This window comes from Engystomops pustulosus, chromosome 5, assembly GCF_040894005.1.
Source record: "Engystomops pustulosus chromosome 5, aEngPut4.maternal, whole genome shotgun sequence".
NCBI classification, from domain to species: Eukaryota; Metazoa; Chordata; class Amphibia; order Anura; family Leptodactylidae; genus Engystomops; species Engystomops pustulosus.
In genome coordinates this window covers 27,292,798-27,314,039 of record NC_092415.1, presented here as the reverse complement: position 1 = coordinate 27,314,039, position 21,242 = coordinate 27,292,798, and the positions used below count along the sequence as shown (strand labels likewise).

The 21,242-nt window shown below is 42.6% G+C and overlaps 1 protein-coding gene across 2 annotated transcripts in view; it reads right to left on the bottom strand.

Moving 5' to 3' along the window:
• Positions 1-20,913, bottom strand: part of LOC140132540 (neural-cadherin-like) — a 40,380-nt gene extending 19,467 nt beyond the window's left edge. For both annotated transcript variants that reach the window (XM_072151442.1, XM_072151443.1), the window contains exons 1-24: positions 20,233-20,913; positions 17,568-17,762; positions 17,226-17,451; positions 16,809-17,013; positions 16,427-16,538; positions 15,976-16,225; positions 15,088-15,230; positions 14,818-14,990; positions 13,842-14,010; positions 13,526-13,696; positions 13,261-13,433; positions 12,880-13,047; positions 11,998-12,247; positions 10,911-11,038; positions 10,059-10,245; positions 9,342-9,485; positions 8,271-8,554; positions 6,567-8,184; positions 5,571-5,661; positions 4,355-4,539; positions 3,983-4,218; positions 3,559-3,836; positions 2,381-2,595; positions 1,969-2,093 (exon numbers count right to left, since the gene is read on the bottom strand). In XM_072151442.1, coding sequence (XP_072007543.1) covers positions 1,969-2,093; positions 2,381-2,595; positions 3,559-3,836; positions 3,983-4,218; positions 4,355-4,539; positions 5,571-5,661; positions 6,567-8,184; positions 8,271-8,554; positions 9,342-9,485; positions 10,059-10,245; positions 10,911-11,038; positions 11,998-12,247; positions 12,880-13,047; positions 13,261-13,433; positions 13,526-13,696; positions 13,842-14,010; positions 14,818-14,990; positions 15,088-15,230; positions 15,976-16,225; positions 16,427-16,538; positions 16,809-17,013; positions 17,226-17,451; positions 17,568-17,762; positions 20,233-20,878 — 6,372 coding nt within the window. In that variant the 5' untranslated portion in view covers positions 20,879-20,913. The remainder of the gene's footprint in view (positions 1-1,968; positions 2,094-2,380; positions 2,596-3,558; positions 3,837-3,982; positions 4,219-4,354; positions 4,540-5,570; positions 5,662-6,566; positions 8,185-8,270; positions 8,555-9,341; positions 9,486-10,058; positions 10,246-10,910; positions 11,039-11,997; positions 12,248-12,879; positions 13,048-13,260; positions 13,434-13,525; positions 13,697-13,841; positions 14,011-14,817; positions 14,991-15,087; positions 15,231-15,975; positions 16,226-16,426; positions 16,539-16,808; positions 17,014-17,225; positions 17,452-17,567; positions 17,763-20,232) is intronic.
• Between the last annotated feature and the right edge of the window lie 329 nt (positions 20,914-21,242).

Below are 21,242 nucleotides of genomic sequence, written 5' to 3'. Positions count from 1 at the left end.
GGCCCCTCCGTGGGCCTCCCTCCAGTGGCCACACTGCCCCCCCCTCCCCTGCGGACACACTGCCCCCCCCTCCCCTGCGGACACACTGAACCCCCACCCCCCCTCCGGACACACTGAACCCCCCCTGCTGACACAATGACCCCCCCTGCTGACACAATGACCCCCCCTGCTGACACAATGACCCCCTCCCTCCCCCCTCTCCCTGATGATACACTGACCCCCTCCCTCCCTCCCCCCTCTCCCTGATGACACACTGACCCCCTCCCTCCCCCCTCTCCCTGCAGACACACTGAACCCCCCCACCCTCCGGGAAAGAAAAAGAAAAAAGAATTCACCTTTCCTGGTTCCCCCGGAGCAGCGCCTGCAGCTGTCATCGGCCTGGGCCTCCCGTACGCCCCGGCTCTGAAGCCGGCACACGTGATCCGATGACATCATCATGTGTGCCGGCTTCAGAGCCGTCCCGTCGCATACCCTGCGGAGCGCCGCATCATGGGAACTGGGACAGGTGAGTATTAGATTCTGCCTCTATGCTGCGCTCCCGACCAGCGCAGCATAGAGGCAGAAAAGTGATCGATCTGGATGGTGATCAATTGTACCAGTGTCTTATAGCGACACTGGTACAATTGATCCGGGGGCCAGAGTGGGCCCCTCTAGTACCCAGGGGCCCCGGCACTTGCCCGGGTTGGCCGGGTGCTGGCGCCGGGCCTGCCATGGATAACAAATATAAGGAGATTACCACAGTCCCGGTGCCTGGATCTATGAGTAATGTCCCTGGTTTACCATACTTTATTTTGATTTGCTAAGTCTTTTACTTCCTTTTCCTTTTTTCTTTCTCTTTATCTGCAGAACTTTTGTGGGCACCTTTACAGCTGATCACAGTTGTCTCCTACAATGAAGTATAGAACACGTCCTCTATGGCAACACATGATCCTTGTAACTGTTCCTCCTGAAATGAGGATCCTAACCAGAGAAGCCGGAGTATGTTGGAGTATAGCAACAGCTGCAGCTTAAAGGGAATCTACTATAGTGAAACTACTATTTGAATTAGTTCCTGATGCAGATTCCGCCTTCCTGCAGCAGCTGCATCCCGTTTTTGCCTAATTCTGGGGTTGAAGGCTACTCCACGTTCTCAGTAGCCTCTGAAACTAATTAGCATATTGTTTTATTAAAGAGGACCTGTCACCCTTAAAAACAGCACTAGGAGGTGCTTACTACAGTAAGCAGCTCCTAGTGCTACAACAGTCCCAGCAGTGTTACACTGCTAGCGTTATCGGAAACCTCCAATAACGCTAACAAACACTGCAGTGCTGTACAATAGAAATGCCGGACCACTCTCAAAGCGTTCTGGTGTATTCATGCCGGCCTATGGAGTGAGCGGGGCAGTCCAGGGAAGAGGCAGTGCCTCGGACCGCCCCCTCATGAATACGCAGGACCGCGTATTCAGTGTACAGCGCGCCAGTGTCTGTTATTGGAGGTTTACAATAACGCTAGCCGTGTAACACTGCAAGGACTGTTGTAGCAGTAGGAGCTGCTTTAGTAAGCCTAGCCTCCTAGTGCTGTTTTTAAGGGTGATAGGTCCTCTTTAAAGTTTATTTCGGCAGCAGCTGCATCGCAGAATTAGGCAAATATGGGATGCAGCTGCTGCAGGGAGGGGGGTTCTGCATCAGGAACTACTTCTGATGTTAGATTTCTTTTAATGATGGAAGAGCTATCTTGAACTGTCAGTGGATGGGCGCTATACTTTTTTTTAATATTATATATATTTGGTATATGTGATGTTATGTTCTCTATGGTGTTCTCCATCTTGACGTGTTACATATGATGGTTTCTTCTTGTTCCTAAATGAAGTGACCCAGTTTGTTCTCCTACAATGTCTCCGTGCTGCTCAGATAGAAACTTTGCAAGAATCTACTTAGTAACACCCTGATTTATTGGGCTCTAAGCTTATAACCTTAGAGTTTTCCATACCTTTCCATTGCTTACAATCTTTAGGTTATGCCACTGCCGATCCGACACATTTCGCTTCTTGAGGAGAAGGAGAAGAGGTCCGGAGCCATGGTTAATAGCCAAAGAAAGGGATCCATTTTGAAGTTCTGTGGGAAAAAATAGGTATTTTCTAGCGGTAGAGTATTAGGCCTGTCCACTATTTATCCATAAACAGATGGAAAATTGTATTTGCCAACATCAGCCTTTAGTTGGCTGAATAAAGTAAAAGGATTCCATCTGCCCCTTGAGTTAGACCCCTATTAATACTACATTGGTATGACCCATTCTACAGATAAGTCATCAACATCTCAGCTCTTTAAGAATAAGAAGTCAACTGATTATACAGATATTATACAGATATTAACAAAATCAATAAACACAATGACAGTCTTACCTACAGCAATGAAATCTTCTGATTCCCCATGGTTTTTGGATGCCATGGGACCATTGTACAGGAGCAGTCCATCATCTTCTTCGGTAATGAAATCCAGGGATATCTGACTTTCAAAACAGAGGAACAATGGAGAGAACCAGGCAAATCCTTGCCCTGTGAATGAGCGTTTTGTCTGCTGACATTGTGGTCCATAGTAGGTCGGGGAACATTCACACCTGATGGGCAAATAAGACTGGATGGTATCACTGAAACATTAACACCATAAACCATCAGCGTCATGAAGCTTGTACAACGTCTGCCTTGGGTATTGTTCGCACGATACAGATATGTATACAATTCTTTCGCCAAAACCAGGTGCACAATGACTTTGTTTTCTTTTCCAATTTCAGTTTTGGAGACCATTCTCTAAGTAATTTGATGATATACAATGTATATGCCGGAGACCTACCTACCAAGAAGTTAATGACTATAAGTATTTGTGGGTAAAAATGAGAAACCCTTATACTTTTAGACAGTGTCAGATTGGAGTTTTTTGTGTCCACCATCAAACTCTAGTAGCCTTCAAACTGGCTTGTCTTCTACTGTACATCTAGAATACAGGCGGTCCCCTACTTAAGGACACCCGACTTACAGACAACCCATAGTTACAGACGGACCCCTCTGCCCACTGTGACCTCTGGTGAAGCTCTCTGGATGCTTTACTATAGTCCCAGACTGCAATGATCAGCTGTAAGGTGTCTGTAATGAAGTTTTATTGATAATTCTTGGTCCAATTACACCAAAAAATTTTGAAACTCCAATTGTCACTGGGGCAAAAGAAAAAAAATTGTCTAGAACTTCCATTATAAAATATACAGTTTCGACTTACATACAAATTCAACTTAAGAACAAACCTCCAGACCCTATCTTGTATGTAACCTGGGGACTGCCTGTATAGTATATAGGGTTATAGTCTGGACCCAACATAGAATCATCTGGTTCTCTGATAGGCCAGGATGACATTGCTTGTAGATGGTAATGTCCTGAATATGGGAGGTACTCAAGTTTTGTCTTCCCACTACACAGGGCTTAAAGCCATCAACAGGAAGACCCTTAGTTGAAGGACCTTTGTAAGTGAACAGCAGTCAAGTAGTTAAATACCAATAATAAAGCCGTTTCCCTACATGATAATACATTACCTATATCCAAGTTCTGTGTCCACACAGGTTCCTCCATTAAGACAAGGACTGGTCAGATATGAGGAGCAGGAAAGGTATTCATGTTCTCGAGAAGCACAGGAACAGTGGACATGGGTCGCAACGGTCACTGACCCCAACGAGGCATCGTCAGTCCGGACCATTGTTGGGACATGTTTATAGATGTTTTTAATGACACATCCAGTCTTATGGCTACACTGAGCGTTCCTGCACGCCTCTTCTCCGATCGGAGCCACTTGGACACCCAATGCCGATTCTAACTGTGGAGAATAGGGACTCTGAATTAATAGAGTCACACCAAACTAAAACACATGCAAAGTACTTACAGACTAATGAAAACCATACTGCGTAACCAAATATGACACAATATCAAGTCAAGAACTTAGATACAAAATTTACATAAGACCTTGTCCCGGTGCAAAGCCACAATGCCATTCAGCTTTACTGGTAGGTGGTAGGGGGCCCCAGTAATGGAAATCCAAACATCTGTAGAGTTGGTCAGATCAGGAACGTTCATAATGCTGAAGATCTGGATATCTTCTTCCGCACAGGAAAACATTTCAGATAAAAGGCTTCTCGTTTGCTCATATTTACTGATCATCATGTCTTCTGGCCGGGATATGAACTGTTCTGCAGTGATACCTGGACCAATAGGATGGAAAAGCATTGGATGTGCAAATGGAATTTAGATTAGATTAAAACTAATATTTTATCTCCCGCTTTATCAGGGCTGCCTCATTTACTCCATATAGGTGTCATATTATACCATGGAATGTACCTTTCAATCTTATGGCAATAGCGTTGTTGGCATCTTCTTCGCTTATGGCAATCAGTGTAACCTTGACGGTGGAGATCACATCTGGCCACACTCCATCCGTCACTCTCACTCTGACCTTATAAACTCCTGGCGTGGCCCCTTCTCGAAGGGTCAGCAAACCAGATGAATCGTGGACAGAAAAGATCCTGTCAGGTTAATGGGAAAAATGGGAGAGCATCATTTCTTTACCAAAGAAAATACGATAAAACTGTGAAAATGAAGCAGGAGGTCTCATAATGTGGAAATTATGATGACGTGATCGTCAGCTATTGTTGTGAGAGGCTGTAGCTGGCCATACTTTCATACATTCAATTGTAGGAGTGTTTTATACCTGTATAATATAAAGATATGCATAATGTATCACAATATATTAAATCTCCAGGCACTAACATCCAGATGTGGATTAAGACTACCACGGGCCCTGGGCTGTAAGAATATTATAGCCCCTAAAATTCTGGAATTCACTCCCTACATACAAGCTTCTTGGGGAATAGAAGATGTGTCCCTTCTGCCCGCTTTCAATCTGTGGTTTCGGGACCTTTGGAGGACATGCAAAGGTCCAGAAATGGCTCATGTGTACATGTGTATTGAGAGCAGAAACAGATGAATGAGGATTTCATGGGTGTAGTATAAAATATGGCAGGTGGTTTTGGACGCCCAAGGCCCCCTAGAAGGCTTGGGCCCAGGAGGGCTACCGCCCATACCGCTTGTATTATAATCCACTACTGCTAAACTCACATAGAGTGTTTTCAATATTATCTTTATCTGCATAATTTCCAATGAGAGTACAGCATCTTCTTCTCTAGTTTGTGTGGGAAATCTTTTAGGCCAGTGAATGCGCCTTGGCATTCATTCTCTCATACAGAGACAAAAAGCTCTCCTAGGTCCAAGTTTTGGAACGCCACATTGTAAGTCAATGTACAACAATTGGAATATAGGATATGAAACAAATCAGGGCCTTCTCGGTTACATGAAAAAGCTTGTCTGATCTTAGTATAGCTTGTCCTGTCCTAATTGCTTGGCCTGTTAAATGGTCGGACATTGATATATAAGGTGGCTAAGTATCTAATTCTAGTATCTAACTCTAGAAATGGCTTCGTTCTCCTGGGTGTTCTTTATGTTACAGTTGTGATACATAAAAGCGTAATCTGAGGTTATATTTGCACCTTGTAATTACCTTGATTTACTTTCCAGGTAATACATTTTGTGCTCCCAGTCATCTAGGTCTGGTGCTGGAACCTTCCCAATGATAACTGTTGGTAGTATCCCTGTTGGAAAAGACGACATATAATAAACACCAATATCTGCAATCTATGAAATGTCCAACCAGGGTGCACCAACTATGAGGCAAGTTGAGCCTCATGTCTCAGGCATTGCCACCGGCCGCAAAATGGAGGCAGCATCAGCAGTTACCTGTTATAAAGCTGGAGCTGACCCCTAAAAATAGCGTCTCTTCACAACCCGATTTCACCATGGATGTGAAACACTGCATGGAGAATTTACATGCTTAAAAATACTTAAAATACTCAAAAGCATAACCAGATATATTAGTTCTGGTTGTGATGGAGGGGGTGCGTTCTACAGATCACCTCAAGCAGCAGAGACTTTAGATTCATCCCTGTGTCCAACCAGTAAAAACTTCTCATTTCTAAGAGCAATGAATAATAGTATGGAAATATCTAGGCTCAAAATGTAGACATACTGGGGGTAAGTGGGGTAAAAACATTGTGAATTAAGGTTGGCGAGGGCCATTGGTCAAATGATTTTGTCGGACCAAAACCCATCCCATATTACAGTTATATGGCTGTTTCTGATTGTGTAGGTCTCTTTGTTCTCCAAAGTGGTGGCAATTGCCTCATGTGCCACTAACAGGTTGTAGTTTAAGGGGTTCCAGGTTATAAATGTTGATAATGAATTTAAAAAAAAAATGTCACCAATATCCGACTGTCGGCGGACTAACACCCAGCACCCCTACAGATCAGCCGGGTATTGACCTATCCTTATTTTTGTCCAAAGAGTCCTTTAACTCAATGGAAACAACCAAGGTGGCACTTACTAGTATCGAATCTACAAACATTCACCTTCACAAAACAGCTAAAAATCTTGATATTTTTTGAGCGATCTGATTTGTGGCCAACTAGGACTTTCAGAGTATGGTCCTATGTTACGTTACCCTTGTAGGTGTAGATAGTACAATCCATTTGTCCAAAAGAATGGGGGTGATCGTTTCTGTCTCCGATGAGGATGGTTAAGGTATTCGTTGATGTCAGGGGTGGACTTCCACTATCAGTTATCAAGATTGGTAAATAAAAAACTTTTTGTAATTCTCTGTCGAAGCTCCGCAGAGCAGTGATCATGGCACTTCCATTGTGAAGATCTTTGAGGCTGAAGTCATTGGTGGATTCAGGATCAGTCAATAGATAGAAGGCAAATGGAGGACCATTTTGGGCTGTGTCATTGTCTACAGCATAGAGTAATGTCGAGGTCTTGTTTATTTGCACAACATGTGGATATTCTGTATTTTCCCATATCATGGGGCTATATTGGGCCTCAAAACCAGGTGCATTGTCATTGATATCATTAACACTAAAGTAGATGGTTGCACTTCCAGTAAGAGCTGGCTCGCCCATATCAGTCGCCAATACTATCAACCGGTGATGAGGAGATCTTTCCCGATCTAGCGGACTGGAGATCACAATGTAACCATCAGCGACAAGTGATAACTTACTCCCGGGATCTGTAGAATTCAGGATGTGGTAGGAGAACATTCCATTCAATCCTGAATCTAGATCCACAGCAGACACCTGAGCTACTGTTGTGCCCACTGGAACGTCTTCTGGCAGTGGAGCAATGTCGTAGACATGTGGGTAGAACACAGGGGCATGGTCATTTGAGTCCTCAACATAAATTATACAGTAGGCAATATTGAAGAAGTCCTTGTCTTCTACTTTGATAGTCAGATTAAAGGACCTCTCATGGGGTTTTTCATAATCCATTCTTTTTCTAAGACGGATAACACCCCGTTTATGGATTTTGTCTGTCTCTATGAAAAATTTACGATCATCATCTCCTCCAATAATACTGAACACCATCATTGCGTTTTCTCCTTCATCGTTGTCCCAGGCTTGTAGAACAGTCACTTCACTGTTAATACCAGAACTTTCCGGAACAAAAGCGGAATAAATTTTTTGTGAAAAAACTGGTGCGTGGTCATTCACATCCGATACTAAAATGGTGGCAGTGCCTGTTCCCGATAGACCTCCTCCATCTTTGGCTTCTACCACAATCAGGTATCTGTCCTCTTTCTCTCTATCCAATGATCCCAGTACGGTATATATGGAGCCCGTAGATGGATGGATGGCAAACAAATTGAGGTTCATTTCATTCTTGACATTTTGGACTATTCTGTAGGTCAAAATGGCATTCTTTCCAGACTTTGGATCATCCAAGTCTAATGCTGTCATCTCCATGACCGTAGTACCTGCTGGTGAGTTCTCGGGGATGTATCCCATGAAACAACCATCATATGTGCAAAGGAACATTGGTGGATTGTCATTTACGTCTTTAATTTCAATAATCACGTCAGCGAAGCCGGTCAGGCCTTCACCATTCTCATCCGTGGCAAGAACAAGGAAGCGCCAAGTACAGCGTTGCTCTCGGTCCAGCTTCTTGCGCACGTATATTTTACCATTAAACTGGTCAATGGCAAACTCGTTGTTGGCACCCTGCCCATGTAAAGTGTATCGGAGAGCACTTTGATCGGCCTCTAGATCTGGGTCGGTAGCGGAAACCTGCACAGCATATATAAGAGGGGATATGTTCATAGTTTTGATATAAAGAACAAACATTCCTGAAGTTTGCGCAACTTGTTACTTACCTGTAGCACTAGCACCGGGAGGTCCGTCAGTTCCTCCGCGATGCCGCCATGATATTCACTCTGTGTAAACACTGGAGGTTCATCATTCAGGTTGACGACATTGATAACCACAGTTGTGTGATTCTCCCACTTTCCATCTGATGCCACCAATTGGAGCTCAAATTGTGCGTCCTGCTCATAGTTCAGTCTCTGGGTGATAAATATCCTTCCAATGTCGGACTCCACATCAAATATCCCTTTGGCATTTCCACTGGTGATTTGGTATCTTAGTTTGTCATTGGCACCTGTGTTGGACAAAACATTATTTTAAGTAAAGATCCAAGCTTGCTCATTTGCATATTTTGGGTCTTTTTTCCCCTCTTCATTTTGCAAATGTTCTCCCTATATTAAGCTTTCATCAAAAGTGACTTAACTATTATGTGTAAGGGAGCTTTAAGATTTCCCCTCTAATTTCAATATAGCACATTTTTTTTAAAGGAAATTTACCAACAATATCAATAATGATAACTGGGGACACTTACTTATAGATCCAGGCACCATAAGTATTTTAGTATTTTTTAATAATTTATTTTACATCACCTGGCTCCCTGCCAGCAGCGTGCAGTGAGTCCCCTAGGAGGGGCAGCTCCAGTCTGTGTCAGTCTCCTCTCCTCCCTCCCCACTTTCTGTCATGTGCATTGACCAGGCAGGGGAGGGAGGGAGATGGTGTGGAAGAGAGAAGAATGCATAAGGCATGGGGAGACTAAGATACAGGCTGCAGCAAACACTCCACCCCAGGGCCCACCACATGCTCCTGGCAGGGAGCCAAGTAATGTGAAATAAACTTTTATAAACTACTGGAATGATTCAGAATGCTGACAAACGCATCAGTATAGCGTAGGCTATTGGAGCCTGTCACCAGCTAAAATTGACATTCTTGGTGACAAGTTTGTTTCAAGCACTTGATTTGTCACAAAATATTGCAACAAATTTCATCTGTAACATCTCTAGCACTTAGAAGAATTACTTGATGCTGTGATAAAAAAAAACAACATAAACATAACACAAAAGACAATGAGATAAAGAACTTACCTTCATCTTTATCAATGGCACTTACAGTCAATATAACATAACCCACATCCTTATCTTCTTCTACACTGGTCTCATACTTCTGCTGTGGGAACATCGGAGCATTGTCATTGACATCACTTACAAATATTCTCACACAGGCCGTATCTAAGAAGGAGACAGAGCACAAGTTTTTTTTTACATTTAAGTGTCCATCTCTTAATATGCTGTATACTGTACTGTAATATACATTGGAATATACTGTAAAGTTATGTTATTTAGTGCATGCGGGTCTATGGTCTCTTTGGATTCTTTTTGGATGTTTTGTGTTTGAACTAGTTTTTGGTACGTTTTAGTTTTGACTGACGTTGATGGTCACAGGTCACAGGTCTTCTTCATTTGAACTTCTTTTACATCTTCTACAGTTGACTCTCTCTGTAGGAGATTTAGGGAGTTTCTTAAAACTAAACTATGTTATTTTTTCAATATTACATTTACTGGATTATTGGTTGGGTTCCCACCAGTTGCTACTAGTGAGGGCCTCCACCATCAGCAATGTCTGAGCTCAGCATGCTGTAGTATGATGACCATGGGCCCCCTAGAAGGCTTGGGCCCCGGGCTACTGCCCAAACTACCTATATTATAATCCACTACTGGTGCCAAATACTTGTTTTGTAGAAACACGTCTATTTCTTGCTCTTCAAAAATGACAATGATATTAGAAGAAGCGGCTGTTCTGACCTGTGTTAGGATGTCCTTGCATCCCGGGCCGGGCGGACTCTGTGGAGTCCCGAGACTGAACCTCAATGAGATAAGATGCTTTTTTCTCCCGGTCAAATAAAGTTGCTGTGTAAATAACACCCGTCACAGGATCAATTGTAAAATGCCGGTAATCTTCATTGACATCATTCAGTATCACATATTGAACCTATCAGTGGGAACACAACATGAACCATTAGAGGACCTCAGGAAACTAAACAAATGGACACTAAAAACGAGACTTCAGTCACTCCCATTAAAAACATTGGGACCATGAGACAGACGTAGGAGATGTTCATACTGATTCTGCTGTTTTAGAATGAGATCCAATGAGTGATCAAACCCTACGACATTGGGAGGCCCTAATAGAGAATATAAAGTTGATATTTTTCTAGAGAACACAATTCCTAAATCCTATTAGACCCTTTTATTTACTGTATGTTCCATATACAATGGGTCCAGTGACCGCAATTCTGTCGGGTTTCCCGAATATTTCCTTTTTGTGTCGAATTGCCCCGGGTTTTTGGCGCACAAGATCGGATTGTGGAGCATCAGCGCCGGCTTGCATTCGACAGAAATCGGGGGGCACGCCGACGGATTCAGACAAACCGCAGAATTTAAAAACGAAATTGTGCCGCAAGATCAGCACTTACATGCACCGGGAAGAAGAAGGTGAACTCCGGCGGACCTCAGCGAGGGAAGTGACACATGCAGGAAATTGGACGCACGACCTTAGTGAATTGCGGCAGATCTGAATCCTCGTCGGACAACGCACCGCGGGGATCGCAACAGGTCCTGGTAAGTAAATCTGCCCCAATGAGTGCAGGTAAGGACCTTTCCATGAAGTCCAGAGTCTTGATCTGTAGCTCTAACTTCCACTATGGAAGAACCAATCTCTGATCCCTCTTGTAACGTCACTTCATAAGTAGAAGATGTGAAGACGGGAACATTGTCATTGACATCTGTAAAAGTCACACGAGAAAAGTAAATGTATAAATAGGTTGGATAATTCACCATGTAGACATCAGGTATGCAAGCAAGGGTGAAACAGTAATACATACCACCTCCTACTCAATGTTATCCATCTTTACATAGTACTAGTAATCACAGTATTGTTATCATTACCCTCTACATGCTCTAGTACTGCTGCTATTTTTGTACTAAACTTGCTATAATGTTGTCTCACTCTGCTATTCTTTTGTCCCAAACATGCTACACTGCTCTGCTTTATTTCTGACCTTTTCATATACCATTGGCCTCATTTTATAACACCACGGCACTGCTAGATCAAGTGTTTTCAGCATAGCTTTTCAGCAGTGGACTTCAAATCTACTATATAGTCTCTATACTATATCCCCTGCATCACTACAGCACAGCTTAATTGCTGCAAGATTACAATTTAGCTTTTTAGATGCAATACTTCAGTTCTGCTTCATTACTCCACTACCTCAGCTCAGCTTCATTACTTCACTACCACTGCTTAGCTTCATTTCTGCATTACCTCAGCTCAGCATTATTACTGCATTACCTCAGCTCAGCTTTATTACTGCATTACCTCAGCTCAGCTTTATAACTGCATTACCTCAGCTCAGCTTTATTACTGCATTACCTCAGCTCTGCTTCATTACTCCACTACCTCAGCTCAGTTTTATTACTGCACTACCTCAGCTCAGCTTTATTACTGCATTATCTCAGCTCTGCTTCAATACAGCATAATCACAGTTTTGCCCTATGCACTGCATTAACGTTGCTACATTAGACTATGCAAGTCATCGCTGCTGCACTGCTGCCACCTGTCTGGGTGTCTCCAGGCTCTATCAGAATTGTTGGTCAATGACTAGTGTATCACCCAGTATGAAAATAACATGTAAGCTCCAAGCAAAGTGGAGTAGTTATACCATTACATCTAAGAACCACATACCAGTCACATTGATGTAAACGGTTGTGAAAGAAGCTAAAGGAACAGTGGCCACGTTCTGAGCTCTAATCCTCAAGGTGAAGAACTTGGTTGCTTCATAATCCAATGGTTCAGAAACAAGTATGGAGGCTGAGCCATCACTTCTGTTAGGCTTCAGGTAGAACCGGATGGGGTTATTTGTCTCTGGTACAAGGCCTTCTTCTATGTTGTATGTGACTCGAGGATCATCTAGAAGAGATGTAGCTTTCACAGTCTACAATTAACACAAAGAAGAATGCTTTATCTGAACTTTGTAACATTAAAAAGGCAAAGAGGGGCATTTTCTTTAAGAATATGTAGGTTAAAGTGCATGCAAACAAAATGGATTGTCTTTATTAGAGAATATTTGAGAATGAAGTGGGAAACATATTTTTTCTCTTTTTGACAGCTCAGCCTCCCTGACTGTATGCTTATGTTATGGATAATAAATGGAGAGGTGTACTCCCAGCTGGCGGAAATGGCCCTGTTTCCAAATAGTAATGCTGTGCTGAGGCATCATGGGATTAATCAAACTAATTTTTTTAAACAGAGTTTAAGACTCCTCTGCAAAGGTATGTATATTATGTATAAATGAAATGCAGTGATATACAGTCAGATGGAGGGTTCGGGGATGAAAAGTTATTTAATTTGTATTGTGTAATGACCCTGTGATGGTGCTACAGAGGGATGTAAAATTTGCTGCCAAGTTCCCATTTAGATTAGTTTTTAGGAAAAGTACTACAGGAAGGGATTGCGGTGTGTCTGTGTGAGAGCAATTGCGAGTTATTAAGGCTATAAATCATAGTTTTTTTTATATTTTGTCTAAGACACAGAACAGAAGCAAAGAATCGCCGGATCACTACCTACCCAAATCTTAAAATCCTGCAAGGTATTTTCAGGGATGGACACCCAATATCTTGCTTGTTCCCACTGAGGAGGCTCGTTGAATACATTAATGATGGTCACTGAAAGCTCCACACTAGAGCTTCGGTTTCCTCCATCTGTAGCCATGATGTGGCGAGTGATACCAGAAATCTAAGCAAAATCAGGAGATGGTCAACTTCAGTAGGCCTATAAATTATATACATGAGGTTGGAAAGCAAAATAATGATAAGTAAGGTCTACATTGATCTGGTCCAAAACCATTCAGATGAATAGTCATGAGCTCCAGTACCAGCCACCACCCATTGGCAAGAGTGGTGCTTATCCTGAACTAAACTGATGAAATCCCTTTAATGTCATAGCTACCTGGGATATTGGATAGTTGACATAAACCCATCCAGAGCTAGGATTGATCTGGAAATATTCTGGTTGTTGTTCCAATATTGAGTATGTAATGGCAGCATTGACTCCCTGGTCATTGTCTAGGGCAGCAACTCGAAGGAAACTTGTCCCAACAATTGTGTCTTCATGCAGGAAATCTAGAACGTGGAAAGGAAGAGAAAGTTTGGATGAGATATGCCTAATATGTCTATGGTCATCATGCATCTGAGGTTACATGGAATCTACTCACATTCATAGCGACTGTTCTCGAATTTGGGGTCATTATCATTAACATCAGCCACAAAAATAGTAATATGGCAAACACCAATCAGTGGTTCCGGAGCTTGGTCTGTGGCAGTCACCGAGATGGTATACTCCCTTTTCTTCTCTCTGTCAAAGCTCTGAGCGGTAGTGAGTACACCTACATACTCAAGGAAGTAACATGTAAGAAAGAAAGCGGCAGACATTGTGTGAGATGTAGACATTTTGATCCTTGAAAATATTTGCATTTCTTTGATTTTCTGCAAATCAAGTGGAATCTACATTACTCCATAAATATATTTTACCTGTATGAGCATCAATAATAAATGCTGGGATTGAACCTTCTCTATGCATCAGTCCATACTTCACTTCACCATTCAAACCGATATCTGGATCTTCAGCTTCTACATGCAGGACAAATGTACCTGGTAGCTGGTTCTCCAAAACCCATGAATTCTCACTATACTGCAAGCACTAGGGATAGAAAAGAAATACATATATACTCGAGTATAAGCCTAGTTTTTCAGCACAAAAAATGTGCTGAAACCCCAAACTCGGCTTATATTCGAGTTAAAAAAATATAGGTTTTATCAGGTTATTGTGGTAACATTAGGGCCCATGGCTTATACATGGGTCGGCTTATACTTGAGTATATACTGTACGTAAGAAAAGTCATTAGCATAAAGATCTTTTGAGGAACTTATGATAGGAAGAAAGACATAAGAGGAGCTTATAGGATTGTAGATGATATAGGATTTGCAGTAACATTTGTTTGGGGGATTTTAGGGAGAAATAAACAGCCAAATTATTTAGCTAACAATGTTAAGGTAAACCTAGCTGATAGATCAAATCCTGTTATTTCTACTTATTTTCCTAAAAGCATTGGAACAGAGAATACATTTTAAGATGGCGCCGGCATTGTGGATCGTACCCAAAACATTGAGGCTAAAGGAATGTGGGCGTGACGTGAACGTGCGACAGCAGGGAAACACTCCAATCAAGATCTGGGAACCTGATTTGTTATGATTTGAATGCTCCTCCTTTTTCTGCTTCTTTCCTATTTTTCTATATAGACTTGTGAAACCAAATAAAGCTGGTGCAGTGCTGTTCTGCCCCGGGCAATAGCATGAGCTTGTCTTGCATCAGCGGTGGTCTGATTCATTTCCTTGTGACCGTGCACACATGCAATAATTTAACAATTTTGAAACACAGCCAACGCACACTAAAAGAGGATAGCTTAAATCCTACCCTAACAACAACACTTCTAGCATTACCACTCACCTCCTTGAAGGTTGGCTTGTTCTTATTAACATCATTTATTAATACAATTACTTGTGTGAAACTGCTCAAACTTGACGGTCCACCGGATGAGTTATCGTCAACGGCAGAAATGTTCAATATATACTGAGTCCTCATCAACCTCGGCAATAGAGATTTACGAAGTTTTAAAATACCTTCAAGACAAAAAGTATAACAGGTCATACAAATTATTCCTTACCCTTAATTTGTTAACCTAAACCAGTATGGTTCTTGTTGAGTAGAGTTTTGTACCTTTCTGGCTGTCCAAGTCAAAGTTTCCCTCTTTGTTTCCTTCCACAATAAAGTATGATACACCGTCTCCATCAGGATCTTTTGCATGGACTGTGGCCACCAAGGTGTTTGGTCCAGCGTCTTCTGATAAGAAGGTGTTATATCTTGGAATGATAATAAAGACCCGTGATGACATGAATGGTCAACACCACATTGTACATTGGTAGAATCAAGGCCCAAGAAATATGAAAGGTAACTCTAAACTAACGACATAAAGGAGATCGACCAGAAGATACAGAGATGTGGCTTGAAACTACTTGAGTCTAATGCAAAATTTGTAACTTGGTTCCCAACTACCAGGTACATTTATAATATCAGTGTCTTCTTTTTTAGGGACGCGAGAGGTCCTCAAAAGTCCATTCCATAGTAGCTCAGTCATGGTGCGGTGAGACATAGTAGGGGAGATTAATCATGGTTTCTCCAGTTTTCTGGTGGAGAAAGCACATTCATCTCAACCCCCTCCCCTATATTTTATGGGCTTCTCCAACCACACATCACTTTGGACGTGTTGGGATGGAGAGCAGGTGGGGAACATGATGGGCAGAGGTTGAGCAGGGGAGAAAACCTCCAGCCCACCATATTTGTTTGGTAAAAAAAACTCCACCAGATCTGGTGGAGTTTTCTCCCGTATTCGCTAAGAGGCCTCTTAGTGAATACGGGTGCTACACCGCCAGCGCAGGAATTTTAAGACTTCCATAGGTTATCAGGCTATGGTCACACAACATTTGTACAACATTTGAACCAAATGTACCAAATTTGTACACAGAACATTTGTACCAAAATATACAATATTTTGGTACATACAACATGTATGTTACACATCAGATATTAACTGCAAGACATTCTTACACAGTTTGGGAGAAAACAGGTGCTTCGCCATTAATGTTGGACATCCGTAGACGCACAGAAGCTGTTCCTGTACGAGGAGGGTTTCCCTTGTCCACAGCAATGACCACAAACTCATACATGTGGTTGGTTTGCTCATAGTCTAGTCTCTGGATGGACAGGATGACTCCTTCAGATGTGATGGAGAACTCCGAGCTTTGGATGAAGTAAGAAATCTCTGCATTGTATCCAGAGTCACAGTCCTGTGCGGTAACTAATAGACAAAACCCATGATAACCAATATAGACTTGCATAGAAATGTATAATAAACCACTGCAACAAGTCACATATGTACATATGTAAATAGAAAGGAATTGGTATAGGAACATCAAAGAGTAATCCATAGGAAAATGACATTTCATGGACCAGTGAGAGTAGTTGTCATGGTTTGGGAAGAAGTTAAGAAACACTGCACCTTGTAAGATGGAGGTGCCCATAGGAATATTTTCTAAAACGCTGTCCTGGCTGTATATTAGCTTGTGGAACTCAGGGGAGCAGTCGTTGTCATCGGTGATGTGAATCATGACCTGGATATTGAGACAAGAATGAAGGTCAAGCCCCCAGTGACATAAGATGCTCCTATGCCTAACAGTGTGTTTATAGGAATTAGAGTGTTAGAAATTTCTCGTTAGGGGCATAGTTAGAGTTAAGAGAAAAAAACACAGAAAAAACATCATCCCGAATGGTACAAACAGCCATCGTCATGGTGGAACCATTTTAAAAATTTGCAAAGAGACCAATGCAAAATCTACATTTCCTGGTTAGATGACCCAATATGACCCCAAATGTCCTGGTACCTCGGTGACACTGCTGAGTCCACTTTCTTCCTCCAGAGCTTTCACCAACAAGTGATAAAGGTGATGTCCACTCTCGTAATCTACAGCATGTGTCAGGCTCAGCTCCCCGCTCTCCTGGTTAATGGCAAACAAGCCACTTGGATTCATCAATAAGGTGTAGGTGATCGATTTGCCTTGAAAGGACACGGCTTCTACTACTGCCATTCTACAAGAGAAAAGCCAAACCAACTGTGTCTATGGTTTATTGAGATGGTTCCAAGATATAGATAACATAAAAACAGAACAATTACATCAAAAACTTCAACCCAACGACTTCAAATTGTACCAATATGGATCCATTAAGACACAAGTAGTGAAAATAAATCATAAACATAAAAGTAATATCATATAAAAAAGTGGGAAGTAGGTTCTACATACTTCTCCCCGGTGGCTGTGTTTTCTGCGACAAACAGGCTGTAGGTCATATTGGTAAACTGTGGGGGTCGTAATCCGGCCAAGATGGAGATAGAAGCGTGTGGACTCTTCTTTCCGTGTTTGTCAGTAGCCTGGACTGTGAGGGCATATTCCTTGTTCCACATCAATGGTAAATCAGTTGTACTAATGACTCCAGTATCTTTATCCACCTCAAAGCATTGGTCACCACCTTCAAACAATGGATAAGCAGGAACATAGTTATTGACAATTACTCATAGGTGGACGTTCCTCATTATTTCCTTAAAATGGATTTAAGACTAAAAATTTAGAGACAATAAAAATTACCTTCCATGAGATGGTAGGATATGCCGCCCCCTGAGCTTTCGTCATTGTAGTAATGGGCTAACAGCTGGTATACGAAAGTGCCTTTTGGTGCTTGAGGGTCCACACAAGCCAAGTAAGGGAATGGGTACATGGTCCACTCCAGACTCTCCTCTCTCGGAACAACGACGGTGATATGACACAAATACCAGTCACCGTCTGCAAAGGAGAACTCAACATGAGCACATTTTAGTAACAAATGTTCTTTTGTAATGAGAAATTGTAGTTATTATTATTGTAGTGATGACCCAATTGTAAAGATTTCCAGTATAGAGAACATGATGAAAGAGCATCTACACAGTTGGTCTTTCTAGGGATCATTTCTGGGCGTAGCACACAGCCGGGTGGAGCAGGGAGGGGAAGTAAGTGCTCCTCACCCCTCTGCATTGGAAGCCTAGAGGCTGCTCAGCTTGTTACGGTGCACTGAACGCACTGCCATGGACCTTTATGGGGGCTGCAAATTGTGCGGACAGATCACAGGTCCCCATACAGGCCTTGCCGATGTGGTCATTACAAAATACTGTGCTCCTATTAGATTGCACCTGATCACCTGAGAGCGTCATCTATTGTCTATAACTGGCAATGCAGCTGTATATTATCTACCAGGAAAGGGAGGGTTTGGTTGTTAACCACTGTTGTTTTACTTCTGTTCTGCCTCGGGGTTCCTAATTGGTGGATGCCTGAAACTCTGTCCAAAAGGGAAGTTTAACTCGCTTTGGCTGGAAGTTCCAGAACAATCTTAGTGATCCTGGATATAGGTACCAAGTTCTGCAGACTAGCAGCCTCCTGCTGTCTCATATGAGGGGAAACTCCCTCCTTCAGGCTGGCAGCTCTGATCCCTTACAGAGCCTGCCCTAGGATTGCTGCCAAAGCAGCTTCTACCTTCTCTAGCACCAAGTTCCTAAATCTGGGCTGTGAGCTTCTACACCATATTGCATACATATTGGCAGATATGACCACTACCTCAGCCTGTTATGTTGGCTGTGCTAAACTCTTGGAATAAAAAGACTGTAAGTATGATGTTCCACATATTCTTTCAACGTGTTATCCCTGGCTGTTGCTAACATCATGGGCCTCCCCTCTATCTATCCACCTTTTTGTTTTTTCAGTGGTTTATATAAAAGATTTTTCAAAGTCTAAAAAAAAGCATAGTAAAATTTCAAGGTAAATATACATTGATGTTACTTGTTTAATACTGACTTTATACATTAGGGCTATTGATACCAGTTCTTGGCTCCTCTGATGAAATACATCATTGGTCCTGTGCAACTTCCAGGAATCCATTTTAATTTGCTTGTATTACAAAACAAACCAATACCCCGTGCCCCGTGGCCCTCACTCCTCACAAAGTGCTGCATAAATGGACACACAAATCGGATAACCTTGAACTACATTGTCTGGCCTTCCCCGAGGGCAGATCAATACAGCGTCACCACAGCCCCAGATACACAGGGGGATATGTTCTAACATCGAGTGCAGGGGGAAAACTGTCATATAACACATAACACTGAGAGAAAACTTGAAGATTTTGAAGGTTTTTTTATGGGAAAAAAAAAAGATAAAAAAAACTTTATTCATAAACCGTATGAAGACAATTAGGACAAAGATAACTTAAAGGGGACGTCCACTTTAAGCACATTTCAGCAAATAATTGATATTGTTTGTGTAAAGAAAAGTTATACAAATTTCCAATATACTTTCTGTATCAATTCTTAACAGTTTTTCTAATTCTCTGCTTGCTGTCACCCAACAGGAAACTTCATTCTTTACTTCCTGTAAATAAACACCGGTCCATGGTCATGTGATGTCACACAGGTGCATAGCTCGTTAGTATCACACAGCTCTGGTTACACTGTGGTATATAATTAACTGTGCACCTGTGTGACATTAGCTTCACAGGTCGTTACACTGTACTGGAGCACTCCCCCCCCCCCTTCCCAACCGTGTAAGATTATAAAAGGCAGTGTAGTCTGTACTATGTGCAGTGTCCTGTGTAGTGTGCAGGGGCGCCAGATTCAGGATTTCTGGCGCACATTCATCATGAATCTGGCGTCCCCGACAGAGTGCACCATCTTTTTTTTTTGGTGCACCTTTAACATGGAGTGTGCAACACAATTCTGTCAGACTCTGCATTTTAAATCGAGTCGCAATAATAACTGCAGTGCCCCTTTATGTGCAGAATTTTCTGTCTTGTCAGACACAGCACAGCCGCAACACAAAACTGGCGCAGACACTTTATAAATACATGTGCAAGCAGTTTGTACCTTCTTTACAGTGCAGACTGAAAAGTGGAACAAACGCTTTAATAAATGTGGCCCAATGAGTTTTTCTCTTCACAGCAAGCAGAGATCTAAAATACTAAATGTATTACAGTAAGTTGTAGAACCTTTGAGTCTTAAAAAATGCTTCTGCTTCCTTTTAAAAACAGCATTGACCCCTATAGGTTGTGTGCAGTATTGCAGCTCTATAGTGAATGGGAAAGTTGCAATACCACACATAACCTGCAGACAGGTGTGGTGCTATTTTTGGGAAAAAAAACGGCCATGTTTTTCCAATGCTGGACAACCGCTTTAAATGTTGCATTCATAAAAATGTAAATAGTTCGCTAAATCCTAAAGTCGCTCCTTACCTTGCTCCAGATTATGGACCTTCACTTGTATCTCAGTCTGTCCCCCTTGTAATTTATGGGTGAGATACAGCCGCCCAGAGCCACTCTCTATCCTGACCGGAGGGTTGGAGGGCCAGCTGATCTCAAACCATTTCCCCTGGTACCTCCTGTCTGGAACGGTAAAGATGGTCTCCCCGAGGGCGCCCCCTGCTGGGACACGTATGGTGTAGGATGAAGATATGGCTTGGGGGTAAATGGAGCGGACCGGTCTGTATTTGGAGGTGTGAGAAGACAGAAGAGGAGGCGCTGAGCTATAAGATTTGGGGTAAGCCGTTGGAGGCATCTTAAGTGGCATCTCCGGAATAGGTAAGTGCCCCTCAGCCCCTCGTCTTTCGGATTTGTAGTTATTCGGAGCCAGGATAGGTGGCTTTAAGGCAGATGTTGGTTCCTTGGATGAGATAAGATTCTTGGAATTAGGGGCTACCCCTCTTCTACTACTTGTCTCATGCCCCGCGTCTCCTTCTTCTTGCAGGAGGCAGATTGAGACCCCTGGATTAGCTCCAGTGCCTAATGGTGGAGGGCACCCAGCCTGGCACCCAATGACCAGGAGCATCAGAAGTGCACGGATGTGATGTCTTCTCACAGATCCCGGGCACAGAAGCATCATGACACGACCAGAGATGTGGAGAACCAGATGCAAAGTGACTCAGGACAATCCCCACCCCCGGCGAGCAGACAGAGCCCCCACGACACGGCATCGCCCTCTCCTGCTGCCAGGGCAGGGGTTTCATCAGGAATCACCCGTTACAGCAATAAAAACTGCGGAGATCAGAACTAGAGATTATTTAATGAACATGTAATACAGAATGTAAGGGAAGGACCTCAACTGAGAACATTGGAAATGGACTTTCAATGGAATTACATCTGAAGACCTGCTGCTTACCTTATGGAGAAAGAACGAATTACACGCAATGCTACCTGGGAAATAAATATGCAAATCAGCTACCTTGCTATCTTGCCAACAAATATGC